Genomic DNA, 25,469 nt, shown 5'->3' with positions numbered 1-25,469 from the left:
AAGAAGAAGAAGAAGAAGAAGAAGAAAAAGAAAATGGTAGGCGATTTTGCTCGGGGAACGTACTCATGGCTTCATATTCCTCCATCGTTTTGTCGTGTCGTCTTCGTAGCTTGGCCCATTTCGCAAATTCGTCTTGCGAGCTGGTGTTGTTCATGTCCCGTTTCAGTTGGACAACTTCGCGCTTCAGACGGTTCTGCTCGCGGAACTTCCTAGATGTTGGGGTCGGGAGTCTCAGGTAGAGAAGCCATAACTAGACGTAATCATATCATTTTAGGACATATGTTCTCGTATAGGTGGATCGTAGTCAAGGGAACCATTGAAGGGTAATTCCGGGGTCAACGTACTAGGTTGTCAATCGTAGTCGCACCGACGGTGTTCACAAGGTAGATGGCAATGTGAACGAAAAGCACAATCCCCACAAGAGGCAACATGATGGATCGGGTGCTATGGTTGTTGACAATGGAGGAGAGGGGAAGTCTCGGTGGAAAATGGACAGCAAGCCCACAAAACTGCGACCGTGTTGAGTGCGCGTATGCAATGCGGCGCAGGTTTTCCACCCGGATTCGGGTCGTAAATGATAAGTCAGAGAGATGTAGCCAAAAAGGTCCAGAGTCACACGGAAGCAGATCGAGAACAAAAGTTGACCCTCAAGCCTGCGGAAGGGAAATCGGAATGACGTTGTCACGTTTCTCAACCCGCCCGTCGGCTGCGGCGTTTCTTCAGTCTCCGGTCCATACACATCGACTCTTCAATCACCCAACTAACTAGGTAGACTACCTACCTAGTACTTCTGCTGCGTACCGACTGGTGGAAGACTACGGGCTTTCTCTTTCTTTTGATGGCCGCTATGCAGTAGGCTGGATGATGCCCAATGTCCCCTCCTTCAAATCATGAAGCCGCATTTCATGACCTCGCCCAGATCTTTTCAGCTAGATACCAAAACAACGAGGTTCTCGAGATCGAGATACTTCCTCCTGGTCTAGGTCCCCTCCTACAGGATGGTAACTCGGTTGGCATCGCCAAGAAGTACCTAGTCCAGGCTTTCGTCACAGCAAGACGCAATTTCTTCGGCGCTTTGAATGGGAAGTCCCTCGATGGGCCTGGACATGAGAACATTCCCTCCCACCCTGGGCACTGGAATTCCCCTTCGGATGAACTCCTCCTTGTGTCCACAGAGATCATTCTCCTCTTTGACTGCGAGCATTTGACGGCATGCAACTGGCGCAGAAGACGCCTGACTGCTTCTCTCCAACGCCACGGTCCCGCTGATTCTGACAATGAGCGTCATCGGTCGCTCATCGATGCTTTGAGCAAGGAACTCTCGTTGACCAAGACCTTCCTCTGCTCTCCATTGCATCGACACACCAAATCCCCGACATTGTGGAATTACCGCTTATGGCTCCTGACTCGCTTGATGCGCCTTCAACGGCGGCCCTTGAAGCAGCCGGATGAGCTCTCGCACGAAGTGATCCTAGGGATTTTGAATGACGAACTGGCCATAGTTCTTCGGGCTGGAGAACTCCACCCTCGAAATTACTACGCCTTTACTTATTTAAGGGAGGTCGTTGGTGCCGCGTCGGGTACAGGTGATGGTGGTCAAGATGCCTCTACGCTACTGGCTGAATCTATGATACAGAAAGCCCTGCAGTGGTGTATAGCCCACCCTTCCGACATATCTGGATGGGCATTTACTGAGTTCTTACTCGAAAGAATACCCCAATATGAGATCCGCAGTGACGCAGTGCGTCAGGTGATACAGTTCGCCCTGGATATCGGTTGGGAGGGCGAGAGTCTGTGGATATTTGTGTACTCAGCGTCAATCAACTTAGATGGCGATTGTTTGACTAAGGATGGGCAATGGGCGTCTCAGTGGGATGCGTTGGCGAAACATCCGCTACCAAGAACGAGGTCGAATGGTGGTTGGAAGGTCTGGCTGGATTGGGCCAGGGCTGTCTGGGCTGCTGGCCCAGTGGTCAATTAGGACAATGGTCAGCCGTTCAGATAGAGAGGCGCAGGGTTGTAGGCTCCAACAACGGGTCGTGCGTGCTCTTGGACATGGAGTATGCGTACCTCGTCGCATCATACACCTATACATGTGGACCATGAGGATGTTGCATGACTTGTGCGGTAGCCTCTTGAAAACGCTAAATGTGACCAACTTAAATGAAATCCTCGCTAGCTATCATGTCCTCATAACATGCTTCCAAACGAATACTGTTGTCTCCATATCACGTTGAAAAGACCCGAGGCCGTGCGAAATAGTCGCAAGCGATCTATCATAGCCGTGCGCCTCACAGGCAGACCAACTCATGAATTGTGCACGGACCCAAAGATTTATAGCCAAAACAGGGGTGTCAAAAAGCATGATCTGGGAAGGATATATAGGCGAGGTACTCGGTGCCCGGACTGCGAGGCGACGAAGTGGCGGACAGGCTGGGAGGACAAAACCGGGAGAGTTCTATCGAGGAGAATGGGGGAAGTGTTATTTTTTCTTCGCCGCTGCAAGTGCTTCGGCTGCTCGGCGCTCATCGGCTGTAAAACGAAGTAGAATGCGTCAGTGGAATCGAGTGCAAAGGATCTGGAGGCCGACATTCTCTGTCAGGGGTCGGTTGAAATTATCTTACCTGCTTTCTGCTTGGCCTGCATTTTGGCAGCATCGCTCTCCTTCTTCCGCTGGAACTCCGTACCAGTAAGCTCGTTCTTGGATTTCTAGAAAGAAATATTGTTAGTTTTCAGAGACGATACACTCATGCAGTTGAAAGACGCTCACCTTCTTGGACTGCTCCTTGTTGTTCTTCGCGCGATCGCGATCTCTCTGGTTGCCACGAGTCATGGTGATGATATCGATCGGATGAATTCAAACCGTGTATCACTTCAAAAGAAAGACAGAAGAAAAGAAAGAAAAGTGCAGCGGGCTGCCAACAGTACGGTTCTGTTGGTTGGGGTGTCGAAGAAACAGGAGGGTGGCTTTGCCTTGTGGAAGGAAAAGTTTTCCTTTTTTTTAAGTTGTATGGAAGGTTCTCTTTCTCTTTCTCTCTCTCTCTCTCTCTCTCTCTTTCTCTCTGCCTCTGCCTCTCCACGCCCCTCGTTTTACGGGGTTGCTGCGGCCTGCCGGCCGAGCCTCCGCCCCAGTCTTCTGGGAAGGACTTGGTGGGTACGGAGTACCTCGGATTACTTCCACCTGATCATATCATCACTTTCTTCTGGTGTGTATCTGTACATAAATATGACAGATGGCTTGGGCACTCGAAGAAGCATGAAAGCTGCAACTACCCATTAATACATCAACCCACTTGGATCATTCATCACACGTGCATAGTAGTGCTCAATTCTATAACAGAAGGGAACCAGTCAACCCTCCGGAGGGTCTTATTAACAATTTGACAAATTTCTGCAGGGTGGGCGCTTAATTCATCAACCCATTCATTGGCTTATACATAGCTCGTTTCAAGACCTCACCTCGGGAGCGCCCATCCTATCTGACTGACCATCCAATCCTCCACCGATTAGAAGCGCCATCCTCACCCAAGGGGCTGTCTACAGCCGCACATAACAACATGAAAGCTTTCTTCTCGTTCCATATCATTCCATATCAGCACCATAAGCGCTGGGGTCGGACTCCTTTGGACGCCCAAAGCCGCACAAGGAAGGCCCCTCCTCCACGAAGAGCGTGAACAGCTCCAATTCATTCAATTAGGCGCCAATTGCCACCCAAACAAGCAAGAAGAAATACAACTGATTGAGATGAGTGGCTCTGATCTTTCCAAAGGCTTTGTGAGAGTGTTTCAGGGTTCCCCGTCCTTCACCCATTGTGTCTATTATTGTTTTTGTTGCCCTCGGTATGGAAGCCTCATTCAATGGTTGCCCTATACCTGCCTGTCTCAGGGCTGAGCTACCCATAACAACACCAAGCAGTCACTACCGACACCGTCAGGTCTCCAGCCAGAGACTCCTGGCTCTCTTTAACACCCTCGTCGACCTCGTGGTCCTCCTCTCTTTCTTCCAACTGACTCCCACCAGATAATCTCCGGCTGCGGGCCCAGTCTTTATTTCCTTTCTTCCCTTGACTTGGCTTTCTCGTTCAAGTATCTTTTCTTCTCAGTGGTTCCAGTTTCGCTTTTGGAGAAGACTATAACACCCATACATAATTCATGCACACTTGGCTGGCACAGACTTGATCAAGCTTCTCGGCTAGAGCCTGAGATTTATCTTCTTTTCTTAACCTTTGACCAGACCATGATGGCCTCACTGCAAGAATCCTTGGCGGGCCCAGGATATGTGATTCTCAATGCCATTCGCGTCATCAATATAATCGTCTTTCTTGACATCATCGCTGCTAGTGCAGTGATGCTGGTGAAGATCTCGCTGTTGACCAGCTTTTTCTTCTTCGAGGCAGTCTCTCGTGTGGCTACGGCCGGAGTCAGCAGTAAGTACTTGGTCTCGATTCTATTTCCGTTATTGCCTTGTTTCCGAGCGCAAAGTTGCTGATTTGCACGGTGACCAGTCTTCCTCATCATTTCCGAGCTCCCCATCTTGCGCGCCTACTTTGACCGCAATTGGCCTTTACTAGGGCAGGAGTCGGGCTTCATTACCTTGGCAATCGCAATGCTGGTACTGGGAGTGGGTGTGTTGGGCGACCTCAACACGAAGGCGACAAGCCAGGAGTCACTGGGCATGCCGTTTTGGCGCCTCGTCCTCTCCGCTGGTATATTATCCATGATCATGAGCGTGGTCAACGTGGCTGCGGTAAGCCGGCTCCTACAACCCTGAGTCTGACATAGCTGCTAACAATTCCATCTCCAATAGAGCTTCGTGTTCTCTGACCGTGACATCGGAGTCAGTGCACGACATGTCCGCCTCTATGGAGCAGTGGCGCCCCAGAAAGTGGTATCGCGAGCTGGAAGCCAACGGTCATTCCAGCTGAGCATGAAGCGGGAGGAATCTCTGCCAACATACAGCCCGCAGAGCTCGGTGCGGAGACACATGTCTCAGCGGAACAGCACTCGCTTTCCACTCAAGATTTCCTCGCCACTTAATCCGATGAATATCAGCGACGCGGCATCGTCCAAATATTCGCGAGACTCGGCTGGAGTCACAATTCCAGATCTTTCGCATCATCCAGCAATGCAAGGGGGGCGCATATAGGACACTGCATCAGCCACTAGGTAGGATAACTTGTTGGCAGTAGGAGACCGGTGCTTTCTGGTTGAGCGGAGCATACACAATGGCGTTGGTACATGTATCGGCTAAGAGATATCCAATTCCACTTCTTTTTTTTTGTCTTATCAGAACCTTAAAGATTTATGTATGCAATATCGAAGTAGGAAGCCATCATTGATCGCTGTAAGTATAACAATCAAATATCCACCGTACCGATCCATGATAGCAAGTAAACTTCGCAGCCCTGCCACCTGTGTTTATCATTTTCACTCTATAGTTAGCGGTCCCTCTTGATTGGCGGATCGCAGGCACTACCGCTTGGCGCCGGCGGGCGATCTGATCGCCTCCAGCCAGGCACTTTAAGGCCACCTGGAACACTACTGCACTGTGCATCGCATCTGCTTTAAAAGAAAGAGAGCAAGTGATGCGACAACAACTCCCCCCTGACCACACAAGACATTGACAAGATGGTTGAACTCGGGATCTCGTTTGCAACGTATGTATCACTTCCTCCCCCTTTCATATTGTCAAACAATCCAGTAACCCGAATTCCGGCTCCAACAGCATCAAGTCATTCCTCATCTTCTTTGCGCCCATCATAATCCCGCGAGCCATCAACCTGTACCGCAGCCTGCGCGTGTCGATAGCGACCAGGCCCCCTCCTCGCCCCGTGCCGCACGATGCCGCGCGCGCCCTGAACCTCCTCTTCTTCGCCATCACCTTCTTCCTCCTGCTCAGCCTCCCCTTCAGCCCGCGGGCCCCGCCGCCGAGCATCTTCACGCTCACGCACTCGCGCATCAACACCGCCAGCGACGTGCTGTTCGCGCGGCTGGCCCGCCTGCGGCCCGCCAACACCCTGACCGCGACCGACCTCCTCCTCAAAGCCCGGCTCACCTCGCTGCCGGCGCGCAAGCTCTACCTCCGCTTCGGCCCGGACGCCCTGGCCCGCTGCCAGTTCTGCTCGCTCGACCACCCGACCACCTACATCCTCTACTACCTGCCGTGGCACGTGCTGCTCCCGCATCTGGGCCACATGGCCCTCCTGGGTGCCGTCACCGCCCGGCCCCTCACGGGCCCGGACGCCAGCCGATGGCGCAACACGTTCACGCTCGCCGGCGGCGCCCTGGCCCTGCTGGACCTGTACCTGGCCTTCGGCTACGACCCCGTGCAGACGGGGCCCGCCGCCGTGCGCGCCGGGTCCGTCACCGTGCCCCCCGCCGCGTACTACCAGCTGGGTCTGCTGCGGCCCCTGGCCCTCGCCGTCGTGGATGGCATCGCCGCCCTGCTGATCTACCTCTCCGCCACCCGCCGGTTCTTCTACGCGCCGCCGTCCCAGGCCGAGCAGGTCGGCCAGCTCGTGTCGGCCGCGCTGTCCGCGCTCAGCGGTGCCACGTCCAAACTGCACGCCCTAAGCGTCACCCGCAACACGGTGGTGCGCGACAGGGTGCTCAAGGATCGCGATGATGCCTACTGGCGGACGGTGGTCGCGCTGGATGTGGACAACCCGGCGGCGCTCCGGGAGGGGGCGCGGCAGGTGGTAAGGGAAGATGGGCCGGGCGCGCCGCCGGCTGCCTCGTCGGCGGCACCAGCCTCGATCTGGGAGGAAGAGGAAGTGGTCCGTGCCATGTCGCGCGCCATGGCTGGGCAGGGCGGGGTGGACCTGGCCAAGTTGGGGATGGACGCTGCAGAGTATGTAAATACCATCACTAAGGGGCTGGATGGTGCGGGTCAGTAGAGGGGGACTGGGTTGCCTTGATGGGAATTCTTGTGCGTGGTCAAATATGGACAACTTGATTCGCCAGAGTTTTTTATGCTCTTTGTTATATTAGATATATTAATCGGTTCCTCATCATGAATTCATCCCCCGTCAGGTGATTCATCTCTCTGGACTGATTCTGTCATATTCACCTCATGCTAAACCCCCCCCCCAGATACTACCGTCCAATTGGCATATCATGACGATGCAGATCCCTTGACCACTCCGGCGCAATCTTATCCCGTTCGTACAGCAACCCACAATTGTGACAGAGCGTCTAGCAATCAATGCAGGTCAGCTGGGGTGCGCAATCAGAGTCAATAGAGTAGATGCATCTGACTTACCCTTGGGCCCGTCGGTCCGTCTCGTACAGCCCAGACTGCCGTACCCCATACCAAGCAATTCGTGCACCGCCAATTTTGTCGCTCCCTGCCGATTGGGTGTTAGTGATATGACAACCACAATGGTATCGCAGATGATGAGGATGAGGGAGACGACAGACCATTCCGAAAGTGTTCCACCACCTCCACCGTAACCTGCACCAGACCCGGTATCGGGTGTGCCTCGACCTCCGGGCGTTCCGCCCCTACCAGCCGGGCTCAGACTCCGGAACCGCCTCTTGCGCTTGCTCCTCTCGCCTCTGCCCAAGGGAGTTTCACTGTCGACATCGAAATAGCCACTTCCTTGTCGAGAAGCCTCTGGGGTGATGCCTGCCGTTGAAGAGAATCTGGCAGTCTCTCGCCGAAGACGTCTGATTTGCCGCTCACGGTCGCCCTCGCGCTTCTCAATTTCCTCCTTGGACAGTGTTTCCACCTTAGGTTCCCAATCATCACCCAGTCCTTCAGGGTCATATCGCCAGCCCGCCTCGGCCCCATTAGCCGCTTGGTTGTCAATCTCGTTTCCGTAGCCACCCATGCTACTGATCAGCCCGCCACTTTCACACACTTCTTTCTTCAGCTTGAGTACTGCCTCGTAAATGCCATGGGCAATGGTTCCGACCCATTCTCCACCGAGGCCTAGATCCGCGCAGGTGATCCGAGCGAATTCCTCCGCCATGCCGGGAGGATGCAGGAGTGACCATTCGAATTTGTCGGTGTACAGTTTGTTCTGCAAGTTGATGTTCAGATTGATCATGCATCTGTATGCGTCGTCGGGATTCAATAAACTGTCATTGATCAACGGTTCCTTCGTCACCGTCACCTGGTTGGCTCTGCTGTCGGGGGTAGCGGCGTAGGTTAGAGTGGGTGTAGCAGACACGTCCCTTGACATGGCCGACGGCAAAGCGGCTGGTTTGCTTGGTACGCTTTGAAACAAGGGATGTAGGGCAACGCCGGCGTATTCTTCCAATTGTTGGCGTATTTGGTTGCTGATGGCCATCGTCATCGCCTGTGGGTTGGGTAAGTCCATGTCGCGAACAAATCCGATTGCGAATTCTTCGGGGGTGGCGAGAGCTTCATGGAGGTTCCAAAGAAAAGTATCCTTGATTCGGTAGGCTGGTAATGGGTCCTGCTTTCTGTATGCAGGCAGTGTGGTTGTGATTCCAGGATCGAGCATGGTTCGCGGCTGGGGAAACGCTTCGAGAGGTTGATGCGCTGGGACCTCCAAGTCAATTCGAATGGGTATAAGGGTGAGAGGTAGTTGCGCCTGGATCTGTAATTGATCGGCACAGCTGGACGAGGCGCAAAGGGAAGCGTAGAGTTAGCGCTCGCAAAGAAACACATCTTCACAAATCAAATAACAGGGCCAGCTGGGTAACGGAAAGGTGTGAGGTTTGGACATACGCTGGTCGCAACATTCGCTTGATCATCCAGTCACGGAATACCCCTTGAACCTCCACAGGAGCATGTACCTCTTTCCCCAGTTTTTCGGCCAAGGGGACCTTGTCGAAAGTTGAATCCTCTCGTCGGAGACTCCGTAGCCCCGTGGGACGCCGAGGACCTTCACTGTCTTCAAAGTCATCATCATCAAAGCCGTCTTCTGCATAATTGATGGCCGCAGTTCCTCGCTTGGTTCGCGGCGCCGGACCGGCCTGGCTCGGAGCGATTACGGGAGTAAGTAAGGCGTTTCCATATTGGCGTAGACGCGGAGGATAAGATGTGATATAGCCTCTGAGAGGGGACATGTTGGCCATGGAGCTGGTCAAAGACATGTCCCTTTCAGACACTGCAGAAGTCGACTGGGCGAACAGATTCACCAATGTTTGAACGCGATGAAGGGAAGAAGCAACTGCTACTGACAACAGTAGGAAATCGTGGATATGGAAAGGAGACCAAGGATCGCAAGTAGAGAGGAATGCGCACCAGCAAATTGGTTTGCGCGACAAAGTGAGCAGATTGAAATCGTTAGAATTGGAATGATGCTAAAGGGCCTCTAGACGGTCATCGCGGTCGACCTCCGCCATTTCTGGTCGTCGCGCTTTGCCGGCAGAGATTCCAGACCGGCGCTAGTCCTTTTCTAGTCCACAACATGCACGTGATGATACGTGATGGTACGTGGGGATACCCAGCAATGATAGGATACTGTAGTTCTTGCGCTAACAATACATAAAATAGAATGAAGAATTCTATGTTATCAGGTTCAAAGTATGATATGATTTTGAGGGTGTAATCCATAATGGCCCCGAAGTTGTAAAAGCCGACATTTTCAGGCTACCTTGTTGAGAATCATTCCAGGGGTCTTACTAAAATCCTACATAAGAAGCGACGGCCCATTTCCCTTGCGTACCATGCGGTAGTTGAGAAGACTCGAGATTTCGCCGGAAGTCGCCAACTTCACGCGTGAAAGATCTAACATGCACCAACAATATGGGGAGACAGATGCGATGTACGGCTAAGGACAATAAATATAGATTTTCGGGGAAGTATAATAAACAAGGAGAAAAATTACTGTCTCTGGCTACCGGAGCCCAATTACGCTCTGCATCATCGTAAGCGAAGCTCTTGTAGATCCGGGATTTTGCGGGAAAGTCTTACCATTTCCAGTGTCCATACTCGCCGAATCCAGATTTTAACCTTGCCGTCTACCCCTTCGACATCATGTAGCTCAACGCCTTCCCACCAACATCTCCTTGCTGGTTTCCGCCAAAAGAGAAGGAGCTTTTGAGCCATCCCCACCGCATTGTTATTCTCCAGATCACTTCGAATGTCAGTTCGAAGCTTGGCTAATGCCAAGCTACAAATGACTGCTTTATTAGGCTCCGGGGCACGGTGACCCCATCGATCATCACGATTGAACCCGCTAGACATCATTAGCATACACTGATTTCCTTGGGCATAGAACATGTGGAGAGCTTACCCTGCAGTAAGCATCTCAATCAGATGCTGTTCCGTCGAACCTGCTTCGTCGCTTTTCCTCAAACCAGAGAATATTCCATCCTGCTTCAGCAAAGCTTTCGCGGCCGCGCGCTTGACTTCCATCATCTGTGCATGATCTATGTCAGGGCGAGGAGGTATCGCGTAAAAGTCCAAATCTTCGCGCAAGACAATGATGCCAGCCCGATCTTGAAGCATGTCCCTGGCAGATGCCTGCATGGAATCGGGGGGCACGTCCACATCTTGGGAGGTCGAAGGGGAAGGCGAAGAAGACGGAATTGACTGGGCAACCGAGCGGAAGAAATCCAGCATATACTGTAAAGAAGCCGGATCGTACTGGAGATGACAGTATGAGATATAGGGTCCGAGAGACTGCAGAGCCAGAGTCATGGCCACACATACGCTGGCAGGGAGTCACTTACGTCAACAGGGTAAATGTCACCTTCATGGAAAGTGCCCATATGTCCATCAGGGAGGAGGCCGTTCGGAAACAATGACAGAAGAACAAATTCCGGCAAAGTCAACAACTCATCGCGGGAAAGTGTAAATCGAGTACCTCTTCGGACATGTCAGTGCCAAGGATCAAGATGCTACCTGCTTGCGAAGAAAAGAATCCACGCGCATACCTAAGGTCTAGAGTAATGTGCTCATCGCCACCAATGTCTGTAGATAGCACGAATCAGCCATGAACTGTTTGACCGGGTGCAGAGAACTGATGAATTTGCATACCTCCTAATGTATTGATCGGCGGCCCTCCAGCCTGTTGTACCTGGGTGATGATACTCGACGCGCCTCCTGCTGCAGCCATGACGTACGTGAAAGACTCGAGTGGACTTGATCCTTCGGTATATGGTGGAGGAGGCTCGCCTTCTTCCGCTGCCTTCGCTGAGGAATCTGGTTTGATGTCTCGAGAGAGTGAGGCTTTAACTTCGGCAACTAACGATGTTGATGATTCCGGTCTGAGACCCTCGTTGGGTAGGGAATTAACGAGAGCTGGGGTGAGGGTGGAGCCGGACGGTGTGACAGTATCCTTTGCGCGATTGGAATCCGACGCCGCGACGAAAACAAGAGACGAGAAAGGAGGAGGATTGGATGAAAAAAAGCTGGAAGTGGAAGCCTCCGAGCAAGGAGAGTGGGGTGGTGGTGCAGTATAGAAGTCGAAGTCGTCCTCGTCCTGGTCTTCCGTTACGGAGTCCGTCGTTCGATGATGCGGCCGCGCCGTGGGAGGCGAGCCAGAGGAATTCGGTAACCACGACAAGGTGACGAGGTTTGTGGCAGAATCAGGAGGTGAGCGCTCGGCGTCTGTCGTTGTGAAGGTCTTGCCAGTCGTCTACTGGTCGGTCGTCGGTCGTAGGAGCTTTAGGTATGTGCAGTGACGATCAGGAGGAGTCTTTTGGGGTGGGTGCCTCGATCTGTATTATTCAGGGTATTGACACATAACAGTTGAGGCTGGTAGTTGGATTCGACCTTTATGGTTCTATCAGAAAAGGATGCTAGCAGAATCAAAAATAGCGAGAAAGCAAAATTAGACGGAGGGGGTATCTGTAGACGGATTACTAGTTTGGGCGGAGGTGACGCTGAGGAATGTGAAGAGAGGGAGTGGAAGAGGGAGAAGGAGAGGAGAGGAGAGGAGAGGAAAGGCGGCAGGGAGCGTTTAGGGAGGGAGGGACAGCAGCAAAGCAGCAAAGCAGCAAAGCAGCAATAGTAATAATGATAACGGACCTGAGCGCGCGGGTAACTACTGAGTGACCACCAAGTAAGTACTCTACTAACTCAGGCGGTACTAGTAAGCCAGAGTAGCTACTCAAGGTGATAAAAGTGGTCGGTCGCTAGTCCGTCCCTTGCCCATCCGTCCTCTCGCCCCAGCTCCATTCCCATTGCAATTAGTGACTGACCATACGAAATGTGTGTAGTACTGTACAGTGCCTGTGACTATACTCTGCCTTCGCGCGAACGTAACTCTACCTAGAACATGCACGTTTGAGAAGCCAAATGGCTTTGTTCAGTCCCTTGTCACATGACCGTCCACTGCAATACCCACCACCTCACAACATTCTTTATCTTCAGTTCCTTCTCCTACTCATCTTCAGGGCTGCTTTGCAGGGCTGCTTACTCTGGATAAGAGCTTACTTCTGACTAATACCAGATTAAAGTTAAGTTAACTTCCCCTTAACCGCTTGGTTTGATATACATAGTATGAAACCTTGCCCGCACGTACTCTTCTTACTCGCATGGTCACCTCGCTCGTACCGCAAGCGCTACTTCAAATTGCTCAACCGCAAGGGCTGCTTGCCTCGACGGCTTGCCTTGAATACAAACAGCGTGAGTCATCTTTATCGCTTGATTTAGTTGATTTGGCAAATTTTGCACCCGCACATGCTCTGCATGCCCTGGACACAGGTTAATTATAGATCATCCGATGGCCGGGATCTAGTGTAAAGAACAAACATGCTGCCGAGGCTGTCTGCAGACGAAATGGCTAAACGTCGCGCTCGACGTAACTCTGGATAATACCCTCGAGGGTAGGTTCGTACTCTTTGAGCGTCACCTCGTCTCCGTTGAGGATGGTGTTCGCCTGGACGAAGATCTTGCGAGGAACCTTATTCTTCAGCACCACCTCGCGGACTTCCTTACCCCACCACGCATCGACGGAGGTGATCTCATCATAAAGCTTCTTGCCTGAGTCGAAGTCCGCAGTGCTCTTATACACATGCAACTTCTGCAGGTATTTCTCCACAGCCGGCCGGCCATGTGACAGAATCTTCGACCGATCCAGGTGAATCTCTAGATCTGAAAGATCCGGTTTGCTGTAGGAAAGCTTGACGAAATCGTCACCAGCGTCGAGGAAGGTTCGTAAGATACTGTAGCGGGCCTGCATGTGAGCCTGTCCCCACTTCTGGGTCTTGGGATCCCAAAATTCGAGCGCAACCAAACCGGCGCGAGCCATCGACAAGTAACCCGCGAAGAGAACATCACCAGCATCGTTCGTAAGGTCCACCTGGCCGTCGCCAAACCCAAAGAGCTTGAGAATCTCAAAGTCGCAACTAAGCACCATTGCAACGCATTCTGCACGACACTCCTCATAAGACGAAGAGACAGCCCCGAACACGGAGCCCCAGGTTTGGCCAGGTTTGTACCACGTTGTGACAGGCTTGTTAGTCACGGGACTTACAGGAGGGTTGGAAATGTCGAAATTATATTCTCCAGGAGACGTCTCTTGCAGTAGCTTTCCAGTCCCATGACCAAGCAGCTCATGAATGCCAACCTGAACCTCAAACGCAGCATCACGGTTTTCACTGTACACTTTGAGGTATCTATCGGGTATGAATGGGATGGGCTCGTTGGGTGCTTTAGCACTGAGAACATTTCCAAGGGAAACGTTCTTGAATCCAAGGGTTTGCCGAATGTCATCATAATTGGGAAGATTGATTCCAGCGGGGAGGCCAGAGCATTGGAAGCTCAACACCTCAAGAGACGTGAAGTCGGGGCTGAGAAATTTATCCTTCTCAAACTCTTTACTCCACGGTAATTTAGGAATCATGGTCTCAGCACTGTCAACCAGCTTACCGAAAGCGCGGGTTCTCTCCAAATTGACCTGTTCGAGTTAGCCAGTGAACCGCCCTGCCATACATGAAGAACGTGTTGAACAGAAACTCCTACCAGAGCAACGAATCCTTCCCATTCTCCTCTCACCCCATGAGGGTCCCTGTAGGTTTCGACGAAACCCAGATTGGTCTCCAATACTGGCTTCTGGTCCTTTACCCAGATCCGCTGGCTTTCCTTGAATGCCTCGATGGAGCCAGAACCAAATGAGAGAGCGTAGGCATCCAGCATCCGCTTCTGATTGTCGTTGGCAGCATGCAGAGAAGCCTGCTTGGTACTGTGCGCGACCTTGGCCATCTCCTCTCGATGATCGCCAAAGACGAGGCGAAGCTTGTGGCCATTCAACTTGCCATCGAGATCGAAGCTATCGACATCGCCCAAATCTCGGTCCCGTGCCGGGGGTGAGGAAACACCGGAAGCGATTAGAAGTTCGAAGTCCCCAGTCTCTGTTTTCTTCAGTCGCGTATTCTCCAACGGCAACCCTTTCTGCTCCAAAAAGTCACCGACGGCTGTGATTTCTTCTTTGGTGATTGACGGCGAATCAGGATAATACGTAGTCATATGATTTCCCTCTACGTAACCCAAGTGCATACGCGATTGTACATCTGTCTCATAGATGCCACCTCCTGTGCTGTTGGCCCAACTGAAGGCCTCTTTTGTCTTGGGGGAGGCAGAAGCTAAAGCTTGAAAGGCCTCAACGGGCAAACGGGGGATAAACTTAGAGTCGCCAAAGCCCTTATAGTTGCCACAGTTGCCGAGAAACTGCGCGGCATATTCCAGGAAGTAGCGAAGATGCTCATCGCTGACATTGGTTCTCCGAGCAAGATCATTCCAGTCTCCATTGCAGGTCCGATGGAGTTCAACGATGAGGTCATAGATGGGTTCTGACTCTGGAGAAACCTGCCGAAGTGTGATTCGAGTTCCTGCAAAAGCGGCGCTAGAGAGAAGTTGCTCATGTTAGCTTCCCCGAGACGTGACCGCTCAGTTAGAGAGTTGACACCGAACCGGCTCATATAATGCGCATATTTACGCAGCTTTGCATCCTTTAGATTATCGAAATGCGTCTTTATTTCTAAGCGGACTACCGAGGGAGGCGAGTCAGCTAGATAATGTTGCTTCACTTTGTCATCCATGTCGATGGGCGGTGTTGTTGTTGTTGTTGTTGTCGCCGTTGTTGTTACTGAGGTTTCTGCAGTATCAAGGGGAATTGTAGAGGACAGATTGCTGGGCCGGGACGAAGAGGACCACCGGATGGGGTGGTAAGGATTGAGGGGTAAGTGCGGTAATCGGAAGCAGGAGGGGTGGCGGTGGGCCGACGGAAAGCGCCTCCAGGCGCCTCGAAGAGAGTGCATTCGAAGACTTACGTTACCTAGGGTGTCTGAGCTTTCTTCCTGCCCAGTCGCAGCTGCTATAGTACTGAGTAACTTACCGAGTATGGAGAAATCCAGTCACCTCAGCTTGCAAGTCTAAGCTTTCTACGATTTGAGGGTGCTTGGCAGAAGTGGAGCTTTGGGCTAATCTCTTTGAAAGGTCCACTCTGTTCGGTAAGCGTACTAGACTACGTAACTACGTAAAGTACTAGGTACTGCTTAGATATATCTCTATTGAATATACTCATACATAATCGTGAGATACCTCACTAAACCTGGGCCAGCCAATTCTATGAGTGCAAATCATCCGAGAAAAATGTGATATGTACTGGACAGCAATCTTTTGGATCAGCCATTCCCATACCTCGTAAGTCATATACAGAACAACCAGAGGCCACATTCTTTTTCTTCGCTGCCAGTCAAAGTCGTACGTTACAGTTATAATCGGGCAGTGGTATGTGGGCAACCTGCATGCATTTGCGGTGCTTGCAAACACACATTGAGTAGACTCGGTAAAATATCGAACAATAAAGGTTGGAAGAAGACAAACGGCATTCACGCAACAGCACAGGCCATACACCTCATAGCAAACTCTCATACTTGTCAAGGCCTTGTTTTTGCATTCCATGCGGTGGAACTGAAGCATTGCTGGGGAAAGCAGTAGGCGTGATATTGCCACCGAAAGGGGATCGCACGGGATTCGACGCGCCAGTGGGGTTCGTCAGGGAGCCGACTTGGCCCAGGCCGGCTGGCGGGGGAGGAATTGAGAACGCAGCATAGTTGGGAGCAGATTGCGACCCTTGTCCAGATATGCCATTATTGACTCTGAGACCGGACAACGATCCTAAGCCATTGCTCGAAGCCCTCGACCCCGGAAGAGGCTGTTGGGGGTTTGAGGAAATCGGTGAGGACCACGATTGAAGGGCGGGAGGAGAAGTGGGCAGCGTAGGAACTGCTGGAGTCGAGGGCGAGCTGGTTCTAGCAGCAGGTTGCAAGGAGGGAAAGGAGCTTAAGTTGTAATCAGGTGTGACCGACCGCATGCTGAGATTCGACAGCGTTGGTAGCATGCCTCCTTTGGAAACAGGGCTAGCAACGTTTGGCGACCAAGATGTCCCGGTGGATGAAGTGCTTGGAATGGGAGGTCGTCTCGTTGAGGGCTCTGCAGAGGCGGTGCTCCATAGATCGGTATCTTGGCTATCAAGGCTGTCAGGGTTTCGTCCTAGGACCAGACGCTCAAAGGTGTCTCGTGCATCCGCGCCAGTTTGATTCAAGTCACCTGCGGATTTGGGATATCCCACGGCACTATTCTGAAACTTGGTGCTATCGCCTGCCGATGAAAGTTCCTGCAGCTTCTTTGTCTGTTCACGTTCGATTTTAGAGGAAAGATCCTTGATCAAGCGCATGAAACTGCCGAATTGGCGAAGATCGAGGAGAGGTCCGAGGCTGAAGCTCCATAAGACTGGGAGAAGTTCCAAGGCAAGGAACTCAGTATCTGCCACTGTTCCGACTTGTCGGAACACATTCAGTGCCGCCATCATGACAGCTGGCTCTTTTGTTTTGATGGCCTTCAGTGATGGGACAAGTTTCTCTTGTATTGTGTACTTGTCCAGAATCGATGACTTATTCGACTGCGGTACGCTCTCTGGGCCAACACCTGTGAAGTCATCTCCTAGAGCTTCTTCAGAGTTCACAGTGCCGCCACAGAGAACAGCGAACGCCTCCAAGCAGCGCACTTTTATGGCAAGGCTATTTGTGCGACTGAAGGTTGCAGCGATCGGCGGAAAGACCTCATTCTTGACAGTGCTAAAGTCGAGAACGGGTAGAATGACTGGGAGACATTTGATTGCACCATCTACCAACGAGTGTGTCGGTGAATCAAGTCCCAGGCGGATCAAGGGCAGGATATCTGCTCAAATTAGAATCCGGTCTTGTCACATAGTCATTGAAAACATTGACGGATAACTGACCTTCCTTAAACTCCTTCCCGGAGCAGTTCTTAGCAACAATATTCATATTTTCCAGAACCACCATTAACCCAGCATCCTTCTTGGAGTCACGATCCTGGTGAGCCCCCTTACCAGCCGGAAACGTCTCTTTCAACTGAGGTATTACCCTGTCGGGGAATATGCGCCGCGCACTGGGGATGCGTTGAAGGATGGCAAAAACATTACCTAAGACAAGAGGAAGAAGCTCACGATCCTTCATCTCATCTAGCAAAGCTCCCAGAACTTTTCTTTCCAATACAGAGACCGGGAACTCGGGTAATACTCGTTGCAAGCCGCGCATGAATTGCGACTTCTCATTCGGGTTCTTTGCTGGTAGAGACTCCAGGAAACGAATTGTTGAAACCAGAATATTGTCGAAATAGGGGGATTGCTGGAATTCCCGAGCATTTAGTCGCTGGGCTGGCCTTCGAGTTATCAATCTGGGTAATACATGAGCGAGGATGTCTCTTGGGATTGTGCCCGAAGACAAGAAGTTGTTGCCTTGGGAAGGGGTGGTGGATGAAGAGCTAAGAAGCTTCTTGTATGTGTTCACATTTGAGTGTGTCTGCAATGGAGATACATGGGGTGAGTTATAGAGCGCCACAATCACTAGACCAAGTGAGAAAAGGTCGGCGGCGGGGGTAACATTTGAGTCCAACACAAAGTCCGGAGAGGTATAGTCCATGTTCAACTGGACTGACGCCGGTAAGCGGGGATCTTGATAGAGTACTTCTGACAAGGCAAGCGGTGGAAGCGTCGATCGTGAGTCCGATGCAGTTGGAGGGCCAGCAAACCCCAGCCCAGAAATTTTCCAGTCTGATTTAGCATTGATGAAGACAGCTTCAGGATTAAGATTTCCATGAACAAGCCCTGCCGATTCGTGCAGAAACTCGAGGCCCTTTGCCACTTGCAACAGACCTTTCTGGATTTCTAACTCATCAAGATCAAGATCTCGTCGCCTCCGCGTTCCGTCAGGATCCTCCACCATGTAACGGCTAGACCCTCCGCGACGGGCATCAGATGCGGCCCTAGCAGAGCTCTCTTGAGCATCTTTGGCCTGCAGAAGTCCAGCAAGAGAGGCAGTAACCTGTTCAGTGGCAAACATAAGTCCACCGCCACGCGTTTCTTCAAGAGGTTCTAGAACCTGAAGAACAGAGGGATGTCGAAGCCGTGCAAGAGTGCCGGCTTCTCGCTTCAGTCGGTCAACAACATCTTCCTGCAACTTCTTAGTGGAACCACTGGAGCGATTGCCCAGCCCGCTTGAACGGGTCTCGAGAACCTTCTTATCGAAGATAAAGATCGAAGCTGCTGTGCCTGTGGACTTCTTCTTGCCGTCATAGATCTTCCAGGGTCCTGACACCACGGTTGGGTGGGGAGAGACCTGATAGTTTGATGTTATGTTAGAGCTCAGAGATTTGAGCGCCGATGAGAACATTTTCGCCTATATCAACCCAGATATATGACCGTTTGCGAGAGGCCAAAACACTATTGACTAGTTCCACTGCATCCAATGCGAAACTTATGCGGGAGGGCGTATATTCGGGGGAATTGAGATATCACAAGTCTGGAAGAGGAATAAAGTGATGACGCAGCAATGAATCGGGAAAGGGGGGAAGTATATGGACAGGAACAGAATATTCGTGAACTGAGGTTGAAGAGGTCTCCTCAGTTCAAGGGTAGAGTCCAGGTCGCCGTATTGTTGCTTCCAAATTTTCCAATCTCTTTCTCCGCTTCACCTTTCTCTATTCATGTCATGAATGGTATTCCACATGGATAAGTTAGTTATCATTCAGTGTTCGGGCGGGCAGCTGGCCGCCCGAGGCTCTGTCACGTGCACGCACCAGAGGCCTAAGTTTAGTGGTTGGACTGGGCCCGGGGCCCAGGCAAAAACAACTGGAGCTCTCCGAGCTGACCGCCTTCCTAGATCGATTATTGCCGGGTATCTGTGCCGCTCGACGCCGACGTCGGAAGATCGCCTCCAATGACAGCGCGATAGTCAATTCATCCAAGGGCGAACAAGTCACAGAGCTTTAGACCCAGCTGTGATCTGTGATAGCACAATTGGAGCAAACTCGACTTAGAAATTGCGGCCTTGCGTTCCAATCTGTGGTCTGGGCATAAGCCATCTTCAGATACTAATTAGTCCTTTATCTGTGGATCTTCCGGAGTTGTGCCCCGGGTCCGTTGAAAAAGAGTCATCAAGTGCTTTTCTCCGCCTTTTTAAAGCTCCGCAACCGCCAACCCCCAAATTAACCTCAACAGTCTTTGGTGATAGTGCAGCACAGGGTTGACTGAGTGCTCTCTACTTCATTATCTTCACATTGTTTGCGAATCACGTCACGATGCGATCTTTCCAGGTTGCCCGCCGTCGGGCGTTACTACAGAGCTTCGTTGCCCCTGGCGCCACCCAAAACTCCGCACTGAGTCAATTATGGAAGAGATGCTTCAGCGCAACACCAACTGCTGCTTCCAGCTTAGCTGGTCTTGATCCTTCCAAGCTTACAGTTACCAAGACGAGCACGCCCAAAGAGTTGACGGCCGCCAAGGACCTTGTCTTCGGAAAGACCTTCACTGGTATGGACATTCGGCATTGGCAATGACCTGACACGGTTCGTCTTCGATTTTCGCTAACGCTCTCACGCCCTTAGACCATATGCTTTCGATTGAATGGACAGCGGCTGATGGCTGGCACACCCCCCAGATCGTTCCGTACCAGAACCTGAGCCTCGACCCCTCAGCCTGTGTGCTTCACTATGCATTCGAGTGCTTCGAAGGTATGAAGGCATACAAGGACAACAAAGGCCAAATCCGGCTGTTCCGCCCGAACAAGAATATGGCACGTTTGAACAAGTCGTCTTCCAGAATTGCGTTGCCCACCTTCGACGGCGAGGCTCTGACCAAACTGATTGGAGAATTCGTGAAGCTGGACAGCAGATTCATCCCGGAGTATGTGCAATTGCAATTCTTCTTCCGGCAGCTTTCAGTCATGGCTAACCCCTGCTCTTGTAGTGCTCGAGGATACTCGTTATACCTGCGTCCCACGATGATTGGCACTCAAAAGACTCTTGGTGTCGGACCCCCAGGTTCCGCCCTTCTATTCGTGATCGCAAGCCCTGTTGGCCCTTACTACCCCACTGGCTTCAAGGCTATCTCTCTTGAGGCCACCGACTATGCAGTCCGCGCTTGGCCCGGTGGCGTGGGAGACAAGAAGCTAGGTGCGAATTACGCACCTTGTGTTCTGCCTCAACTCGAAGCTGCCTCCCGGGGTTTCCAGCAGAACCTGTGGCTTTTCGGAGAGGAGGAGTATATCACTGAAGTTGGCACGATGAATCTCTTCGTCGCAATGAAGAACAAGGAAACTGGTCAGAAGGAGCTGGTGACTGCACCATTAGACGGGACAATCCTTGAAGGTGTCACTAGAGATTCGGTGTTGGCTCTGGCAAGGGAAAGACTGGTGCCAAAGGGATGGGCTGTCGCAGAGCGCAAAGTCAGGATGACTGAGCTTGCTGAAGCAGCTCAGGAGGGAAGACTAATTGAGGTCTTCGGAGCCGGAACCGCGGCCATTGTGAGCCCCGTACGAAAGATTAGCTACAAGGGTCAGCTGGTCGACTGCGGTCTGAAGGAAAATGAAGAGGCTGGGGAAATCGCCTTGCAAATGAAGAACTGGATCGAGGGTATTCAGTATGGTGACGAGGAGCATCCGTGGAGGTGAGAATTCTTCTACCGACCTGAACACGGCTTTTGCAAGAGTGCTAACGATTATCACAGCTACGTCCTATAGAGTCTGATTTAAGGATAGGAATTGATGTGTTCTAAACAATCATTGCATGTGTGGGTGCGTGTGTGCGCGCGCGCGTGGTTTATGTCGTCTCCCATAGACGAATCAAAATGTTTGATTCAAGATCAAGGGGCGTTGTATGGCTCATGGTGGTTTTGATGGACCGAAAACACAAATAACAATATGTTCATGGTTGATCTCTGAGCGTTACCTGAGGCTAGAGCAGTTTAAACTCATCTTTTCAGTGCTCCTGAGACTTTGATTCTGGTTCAGACGGAGATTTTACTGTATACCAACTCGTCCAAGACACCGTTCCGGGGCCAAATGCACGGCAAGCATCGCCACCGAGCTATCATGTTCAAGTCTAGGCAAACAGACATTGAGAGAAAGCCGATCGGTGACGCTAGGTCTCAGGACATTGAATAAGGCCCACATTGTCATTCCATCGACCCACCACTGGATGTTCGAGGCCAGCATATAACGAGGGCAGTAGCATGGAATGTCACCTTATCGAAAGCCGTCCATCGGCTAACTTGCAGGCTAAGTTATAAATGGAGACTCTCTACATCACAGTGCGAACTTACCTTGAGCGGGCTGAGAACTGTTTGCACAGTACGCTTGTCGACTCGTCGCCAACCGACTGAGATTCAGAGCGATATGCGAAGGTTCCAATCTTCTGTAGCATTCTTGGAGCAAACAAACCACGTAGTTTTGTTGTTTTTACCGAAGATCCCGAAGATCCATCACCGATGAATCGATCTAGCCCATGCTAGCGTGCCATCAACTAGGTAAGTAAACTCATTCATTGACTGACAGACTACGTACTCCGTAGGATTTGTAATACGCACAGCTCATAATCAACCCCACCGAGCCGCTCGCTATCCACTTTGAACCCTTTCTTTCACAGTTCAGACCTCGAGGCTCGGAAGGTCGCTGTCCAGATCTGGCTAGTAATCAGTCTGTTAGTTAGTTACTGTAACTAGTCAGGCTCGTAAGTGATTTATAATAATAATAATAATCATCCCCAACTAAGTTCCAACTTCCAACCCAACGCCTTAACCATCTTTCAAAGGTTCCGAGCCTGGAGCTCATGTTTATGCGAGCAAGCCAATCAGCACGCTAAAATCTTGAGCCCCACCAGGCAACCATTAATTCCCAGCACCTGGCAAGTAGTATAGCCAGGAGTTACAGTACTGTACTATACGTATGCGTATACGTAGTACCTTGTGCCTTGGTATGCACCGTATAAACAATCGAATACAATTCTAAGATACCATCTACGCTTCAGAAAGATCACTGTTTCTGGACTGGTTTCTTTATAGCTCTCGACTAGACTCGTCATATCATATGGAAGCCTAGTGCCTAGATAAACTAGACAGTTGACTCCATCAAAAGTCAGCACCTAGACAGGATTACCAGGTAACAACGTGCCGGCAGGATCCGTTCCGCGGGCAGTGATTTCACTAGTTGGCCTCCAGTGTCTCAGCTCTTGTAGGCCATGCTGTAATCCACGGTAAACAAACTAGTATTCAACCAACAGCAATACTAATTGATCCTGAATCACCCTAGAAAGCTAGGCAAGGCTGTGTTGCAGTCTGCCTCTGCTTGCATGAGCCATGTCATGGGTGAAGATGAAACTAACCCATGCCCGGTGCTTGTTTTCTGATTGTACGGATATGGAGGGGACGAGGAGCCGCAACTCTTTTTGTCCACCTCACATCCCGCTTGACACCGCCCGCTGCCCGGCCCCCCCCCGGGTCCTGCCATTGGCATGGCTCCACTTCTCCAACTTCAGCTCGGTTCTGACTTGGATCGTTTGGGGGCATGCCCAGTGGTTCGGATGAGTCGGTAGATACTCCGCCGTGGGTAGATACGCTATCGGCCTTTAGAACAGCCGTCCTGCCGAGACCATTTCTTTTGGAGTAGAAAGGGGGAGAAATTGAACAAAAGAAAAGTAATAACTAAAAACCAGATGAAAAGGAAAGGTGCGGGAGGGGCAAGCGCGCGATACAACCATACTTTCTGAACGTACTCCATGCCAAAACAACCGGCTGAATTATTGGTTGATGACGACTGAAATCATAGATGAAGCTTCTTATAAAGAAGCCACCACGGGTGGCCTTACGCCAGCGGCGGAATGAGGAGAAGAATGAAGGAGGAAGATGACTACGTACTGCTCGAGGGTACGGAGTAACTATTGATCAACAAATTACTGACTTGCTGCCAGTCTTTGCGACTGTTCTATACGACGATCGGAGTTCGAGCTTAGATCTACTGTACCTCTTGTACCGTGCTGTCATATAACAATCTAGTAATGTACTGTACAGTATACACTGTATCTTATACAACAAAAATCGGAACAGCATCAGTGGACGTCTTCAAAGACTACCGTTTCTGATTAGCATCATCTCCTTCACAAAGGCGATGTAATACTCCGCACAGTCACAAGCTAATGATGCATGTGCGGTTCAAGAGTCTGAGCCTTAGTGATTATTGTTCAAATCTATTTCCATTTGTTTGAGTCATAACTGTGCTACCATGGTACCGAGTGGACTTGGAAGATTGAGTATTGTAGCACACTTAGATGGAACACGATACTAAGTGATACCTGTATCACCTAGACCATCGGTCTCTCGGTCAGGCCGAGACCGACAATTGGTGATGATTCATAGATCATTATTAATCAATCAATTAGGCCCTTGTCTGAAGGCCTCCGACAACAACAATCACGCTAAGATTGCAGGTCACCCGCTAGTCAGCTGCCCTGAAACCCTAGTTAGGCATGATTCTAAGAAAAATATACCCACCAAGGCAATGCACTTTGTTGAGGCTCTAGCTTCTGCATTAGTCGCCCACGAGTCGAGTGACTAGACGCGTTGGTGATAATCACTGTGGGTGTCGTGGGCCTTTTCGAGCGCTAACTTATCATCCCATAATACCCATACTGATCCGCCGGAACCCCATAGTAGCTCGTTTCTGTCAACTAAACGTTTCTCCCCACTGCCGGTGGCTTTTTCCGGGGCTCTCCTGTGGTGGCCCATTTACAAGAGTGCTTACCCATCGATGCCATACCCTGATAGATGCCGTCGATCCTAACTCATTCTTCTTCAAGATAAGTCAGAGTAGGAGAGAGACCTTTATTCCGGGTCTACTGGCGATTGCCCGTTGGCTTGTGCAGCATGGTTTAGGGGGCAGGTTATGGGCCCAATCAGCGAGTCAAGTCATTCCGACTGCGGAATTCATGCGACGCAAATTGGTTGCGCACGTTTCGGGCCTATGGGCCTATTGACATGTGGTAACATTGAGGCACCACTTCCCTAGACAGGGATTCTAGGACCACGCAGGTGCGGACTAGTGGCCGTCTTTGCTGTGGGGGCTCGTTTGCTTTAGTCCGCGGCGATGGATTCGTATATTCAATCTAGACGGAACTGGTCGGCAGGCTCAGCGAATGCATGGCACCAATCAATTCCGCTAGCGCATGAGTTGTGGCATTTACTAAAAGCAGTTGTTTGGGGGCACTGATCCGCAAGCATTGCCACATGGTCGAGCGTAAGAATGTACAGTACCCAAGTAAACTGAATGTTCCAATTGGAATGTGGTCGGGATTTCTAATCATGGGGGCCATTTTCTGCTGCTATTGCTTGAACCTGGAACTAGTAATGGTTAACTAACTTGGACAATGGGGCGGAGGTCCGGGCAGGCTGATGAGGTGGGAAGTCAATTTCCTCCCACCGTACAATAACTGTAGTTCAGCGGTACAGTACAAACACCCCAACTTGTCATATTGGGGCCGGAAACAGTAACTTAGTGGCCGTACATCACTTTCCTACCTTGGTAAGCAACTCGATCAAACCAAATATCTCCACGGCATATGTGCCGACCTCTGGTTGAGAGATCCCTTCGCAGGTAACTAGTGACTACCACGGTCTAGAATTTGGAAAACACCGAGTGAAGTCATGGCATGGAATGACTAAAACGATCGTCGGGTCCGTGAAGGTCACCCGAGATGTTAGATAGAAATCCACAGGCACTGTTATCTCAATGGGATAGAGATAGAGATCCCAGAGCCAATCTTCACCCGCCGCAAATCATGGTAGGTGGAGGTCCGATAAGAATGGCGCCATCACATGGACTCATGGCTAGGCACCATACTGCACGTGGAGTTCCCGAACAGTACATCATTCGACTGGGGTGTTTTGTCTTTGCATTCTTCTTCCCGGTCTTGCGGGGGTCTTGCTCTTGGTCTTTCTCCTAGCTTTTTAGCCAGACAATATTGTCAAGTGCTACGGATGACTCATTATGACTTGTTCATCCCTTCGAGCAATAACTAACAAACCTTGCCTGTACATTGCAGTACTAAAGTCTATGAGGAAGAAACTGCACTCGGGTGTTAACGCTCCTCGGTCTTGTTTCAGGCTTGTCTATATGGCTGCAAAGTATTGTATGTACTGTACAAACTGGTTTGACGAGGTTTGGCTTTATGGGGCGCTATAGTGTGTATGTGTG

The 25,469-nt window shown here is 51.1% G+C and overlaps 9 protein-coding genes across 9 annotated transcripts; 3 read left to right on the top strand and 6 right to left on the bottom strand.

The window, feature by feature from the left end:
- Positions 1-63: 63 nt before the first annotated feature.
- Positions 64-431, bottom strand: BO95DRAFT_467802 (uncharacterized protein; the record flags this gene model as incomplete). Its single annotated transcript, XM_025589317.1, has 2 exons — positions 64-250; positions 345-431. Coding segments are annotated over 2 exons (274 nt in total), but the record flags the coding sequence as incomplete, so codon positions are not given.
- A 308-nt stretch (positions 432-739) lies between these two features.
- BO95DRAFT_485472 (uncharacterized protein) lies at positions 740-2,469 on the top strand. The gene has a single exon (XM_025590404.1). The coding sequence runs from the start codon at positions 872-874 to the stop codon at positions 1,979-1,981; it is 1,110 nt and encodes a 369-aa protein (XP_025438032.1). The 5' UTR covers positions 740-871; the 3' UTR covers positions 1,982-2,469.
- A 13-nt stretch (positions 2,470-2,482) lies between these two features.
- On the bottom strand, positions 2,483-2,833 carry BO95DRAFT_467800 (4F5 domain protein; the record flags this gene model as incomplete). The annotated part of the gene is made up of 3 exons (XM_025589316.1): positions 2,483-2,532; positions 2,625-2,709; positions 2,771-2,833. 3 exons carry the CDS (start codon positions 2,831-2,833, stop codon positions 2,483-2,485), a joined length of 198 nt encoding a protein of 65 aa, XP_025438031.1.
- A 1,406-nt stretch (positions 2,834-4,239) lies between these two features.
- BO95DRAFT_456585 (uncharacterized protein) lies at positions 4,240-6,895 on the top strand (the record flags this gene model as incomplete). Its single annotated transcript, XM_025588414.1, has 5 exons — positions 4,240-4,426; positions 4,505-4,746; positions 4,807-5,063; positions 5,701-6,592; positions 6,614-6,895. The coding sequence occupies 5 exons, from the start codon at positions 4,240-4,242 to the stop codon at positions 6,893-6,895; spliced, it is 1,860 nt and encodes a 619-aa protein (XP_025438030.1).
- Positions 6,896-6,957: 62 nt separating this feature from the next.
- On the bottom strand, positions 6,958-9,306 carry BO95DRAFT_446942 (putative RSC complex subunit Sfh1). Its single transcript, XM_025587511.1, has 4 exons — positions 8,698-9,306; positions 7,419-8,585; positions 7,261-7,345; positions 6,958-7,193 (listed from the first exon to the last, which is right to left on the bottom strand). The coding sequence occupies exons 1-4, from the start codon at positions 9,036-9,038 to the stop codon at positions 7,095-7,097; spliced, it is 1,692 nt and encodes a 563-aa protein (XP_025438029.1). The 5' UTR covers positions 9,039-9,306; the 3' UTR covers positions 6,958-7,094.
- Positions 9,307-9,837: 531 nt separating this feature from the next.
- Positions 9,838-11,488, bottom strand: BO95DRAFT_373067 (putative general stress response protein Whi2; the record flags this gene model as incomplete). Its single annotated transcript, XM_025583029.1, has 5 exons — positions 9,838-10,153; positions 10,211-10,563; positions 10,650-10,785; positions 10,854-10,890; positions 10,957-11,488. Coding segments are annotated over 5 exons (1,374 nt in total), but the record flags the coding sequence as incomplete, so codon positions are not given.
- Positions 11,489-12,374: 886 nt separating this feature from the next.
- BO95DRAFT_446940 (dipeptidyl-peptidase III) lies at positions 12,375-15,221 on the bottom strand. The gene is made up of 3 exons (XM_025587510.1): positions 14,836-15,221; positions 13,888-14,767; positions 12,375-13,822 (listed from the first exon to the last, which is right to left on the bottom strand). The coding sequence occupies exons 1-3, from the start codon at positions 14,961-14,963 to the stop codon at positions 12,707-12,709; spliced, it is 2,124 nt and encodes a 707-aa protein (XP_025438027.1). The 5' UTR covers positions 14,964-15,221; the 3' UTR covers positions 12,375-12,706.
- A 252-nt stretch (positions 15,222-15,473) lies between these two features.
- On the bottom strand, positions 15,474-18,945 carry BO95DRAFT_422657 (putative protein kinase Scy1). Its single transcript, XM_025584601.1, has 2 exons — positions 17,168-18,945; positions 15,474-17,106 (listed from the first exon to the last, which is right to left on the bottom strand). Exons 1-2 carry the CDS (start codon positions 18,618-18,620, stop codon positions 15,782-15,784), a joined length of 2,778 nt encoding a protein of 925 aa, XP_025438026.1. The 5' UTR covers positions 18,621-18,945; the 3' UTR covers positions 15,474-15,781.
- Positions 18,946-20,194: 1,249 nt separating this feature from the next.
- BO95DRAFT_446938 (branched-chain amino acid aminotransferase, cytosolic) lies at positions 20,195-21,267 on the top strand. The gene is made up of 2 exons (XM_025587509.1): positions 20,195-20,893; positions 20,954-21,267. The coding sequence occupies exons 1-2, from the start codon at positions 20,229-20,231 to the stop codon at positions 20,964-20,966; spliced, it is 678 nt and encodes a 225-aa protein (XP_025438025.1). The 5' UTR covers positions 20,195-20,228; the 3' UTR covers positions 20,967-21,267.
- Positions 21,268-25,469: the final 4,202 nt, after the last annotated feature.

This window comes from Aspergillus brunneoviolaceus, assembly GCF_003184695.1.
Source record: "Aspergillus brunneoviolaceus CBS 621.78 unplaced genomic scaffold BO95scaffold_78, whole genome shotgun sequence".
In the NCBI taxonomy this organism is placed as follows: domain Eukaryota; kingdom Fungi; phylum Ascomycota; class Eurotiomycetes; order Eurotiales; family Aspergillaceae; genus Aspergillus; species Aspergillus brunneoviolaceus.
The sequence above is the reverse complement of the archived record's forward strand: the minus strand, read 5'-3'. Positions and strand labels throughout refer to the sequence as shown.

Excerpts from the sequence above, each read along its gene's own strand:
- BO95DRAFT_485472 (XM_025590404.1), top strand. The coding sequence starts at position 872 with ATGTCCCCTCCTTCAAATCATGAAGCCGCATTTCATGACCTCGCCCAG.
- BO95DRAFT_446942 (XM_025587511.1), bottom strand. The coding sequence starts at position 9,038 with ATGTCCCCTCTCAGAGGCTATATCACATCTTATCCTCCGCGTCTACGC. Across the intron at positions 8,586-8,697 it reads AAGCGAATGTTGCGACCAGC|CTGTGCCGATCAATTACAGA; the intron begins GTATGTCCAAAC and ends CGCCTCGTCCAG. Across the intron at positions 7,194-7,260 it reads ACGGACCGACGGGCCCAAGG|ACGCTCTGTCACAATTGTGG; the intron begins GTAAGTCAGATG and ends ATTGATTGCTAG.
- BO95DRAFT_446940 (XM_025587510.1), bottom strand. The coding sequence starts at position 14,963 with ATGGATGACAAAGTGAAGCAACATTATCTAGCTGACTCGCCTCCCTCG. Across the intron at positions 14,768-14,835 it reads TATGCGCATTATATGAGCCG|CGCCGCTTTTGCAGGAACTC; the intron begins GTTCGGTGTCAA and ends ACTTCTCTCTAG. Across the intron at positions 13,823-13,887 it reads GGGAAGGATTCGTTGCTCTG|GTCAATTTGGAGAGAACCCG; the intron begins GTAGGAGTTTCT and ends TAACTCGAACAG.
- BO95DRAFT_422657 (XM_025584601.1), bottom strand. The coding sequence starts at position 18,620 with ATGTTCTCATCGGCGCTCAAATCTCTGAGCTCTAACATAACATCAAAC. Across the intron at positions 17,107-17,167 it reads CGGGAAGGAGTTTAAGGAAG|ATATCCTGCCCTTGATCCGC; the intron begins GTCAGTTATCCG and ends TAATTTGAGCAG.
- BO95DRAFT_446938 (XM_025587509.1), top strand. The coding sequence starts at position 20,229 with ATGATTGGCACTCAAAAGACTCTTGGTGTCGGACCCCCAGGTTCCGCC.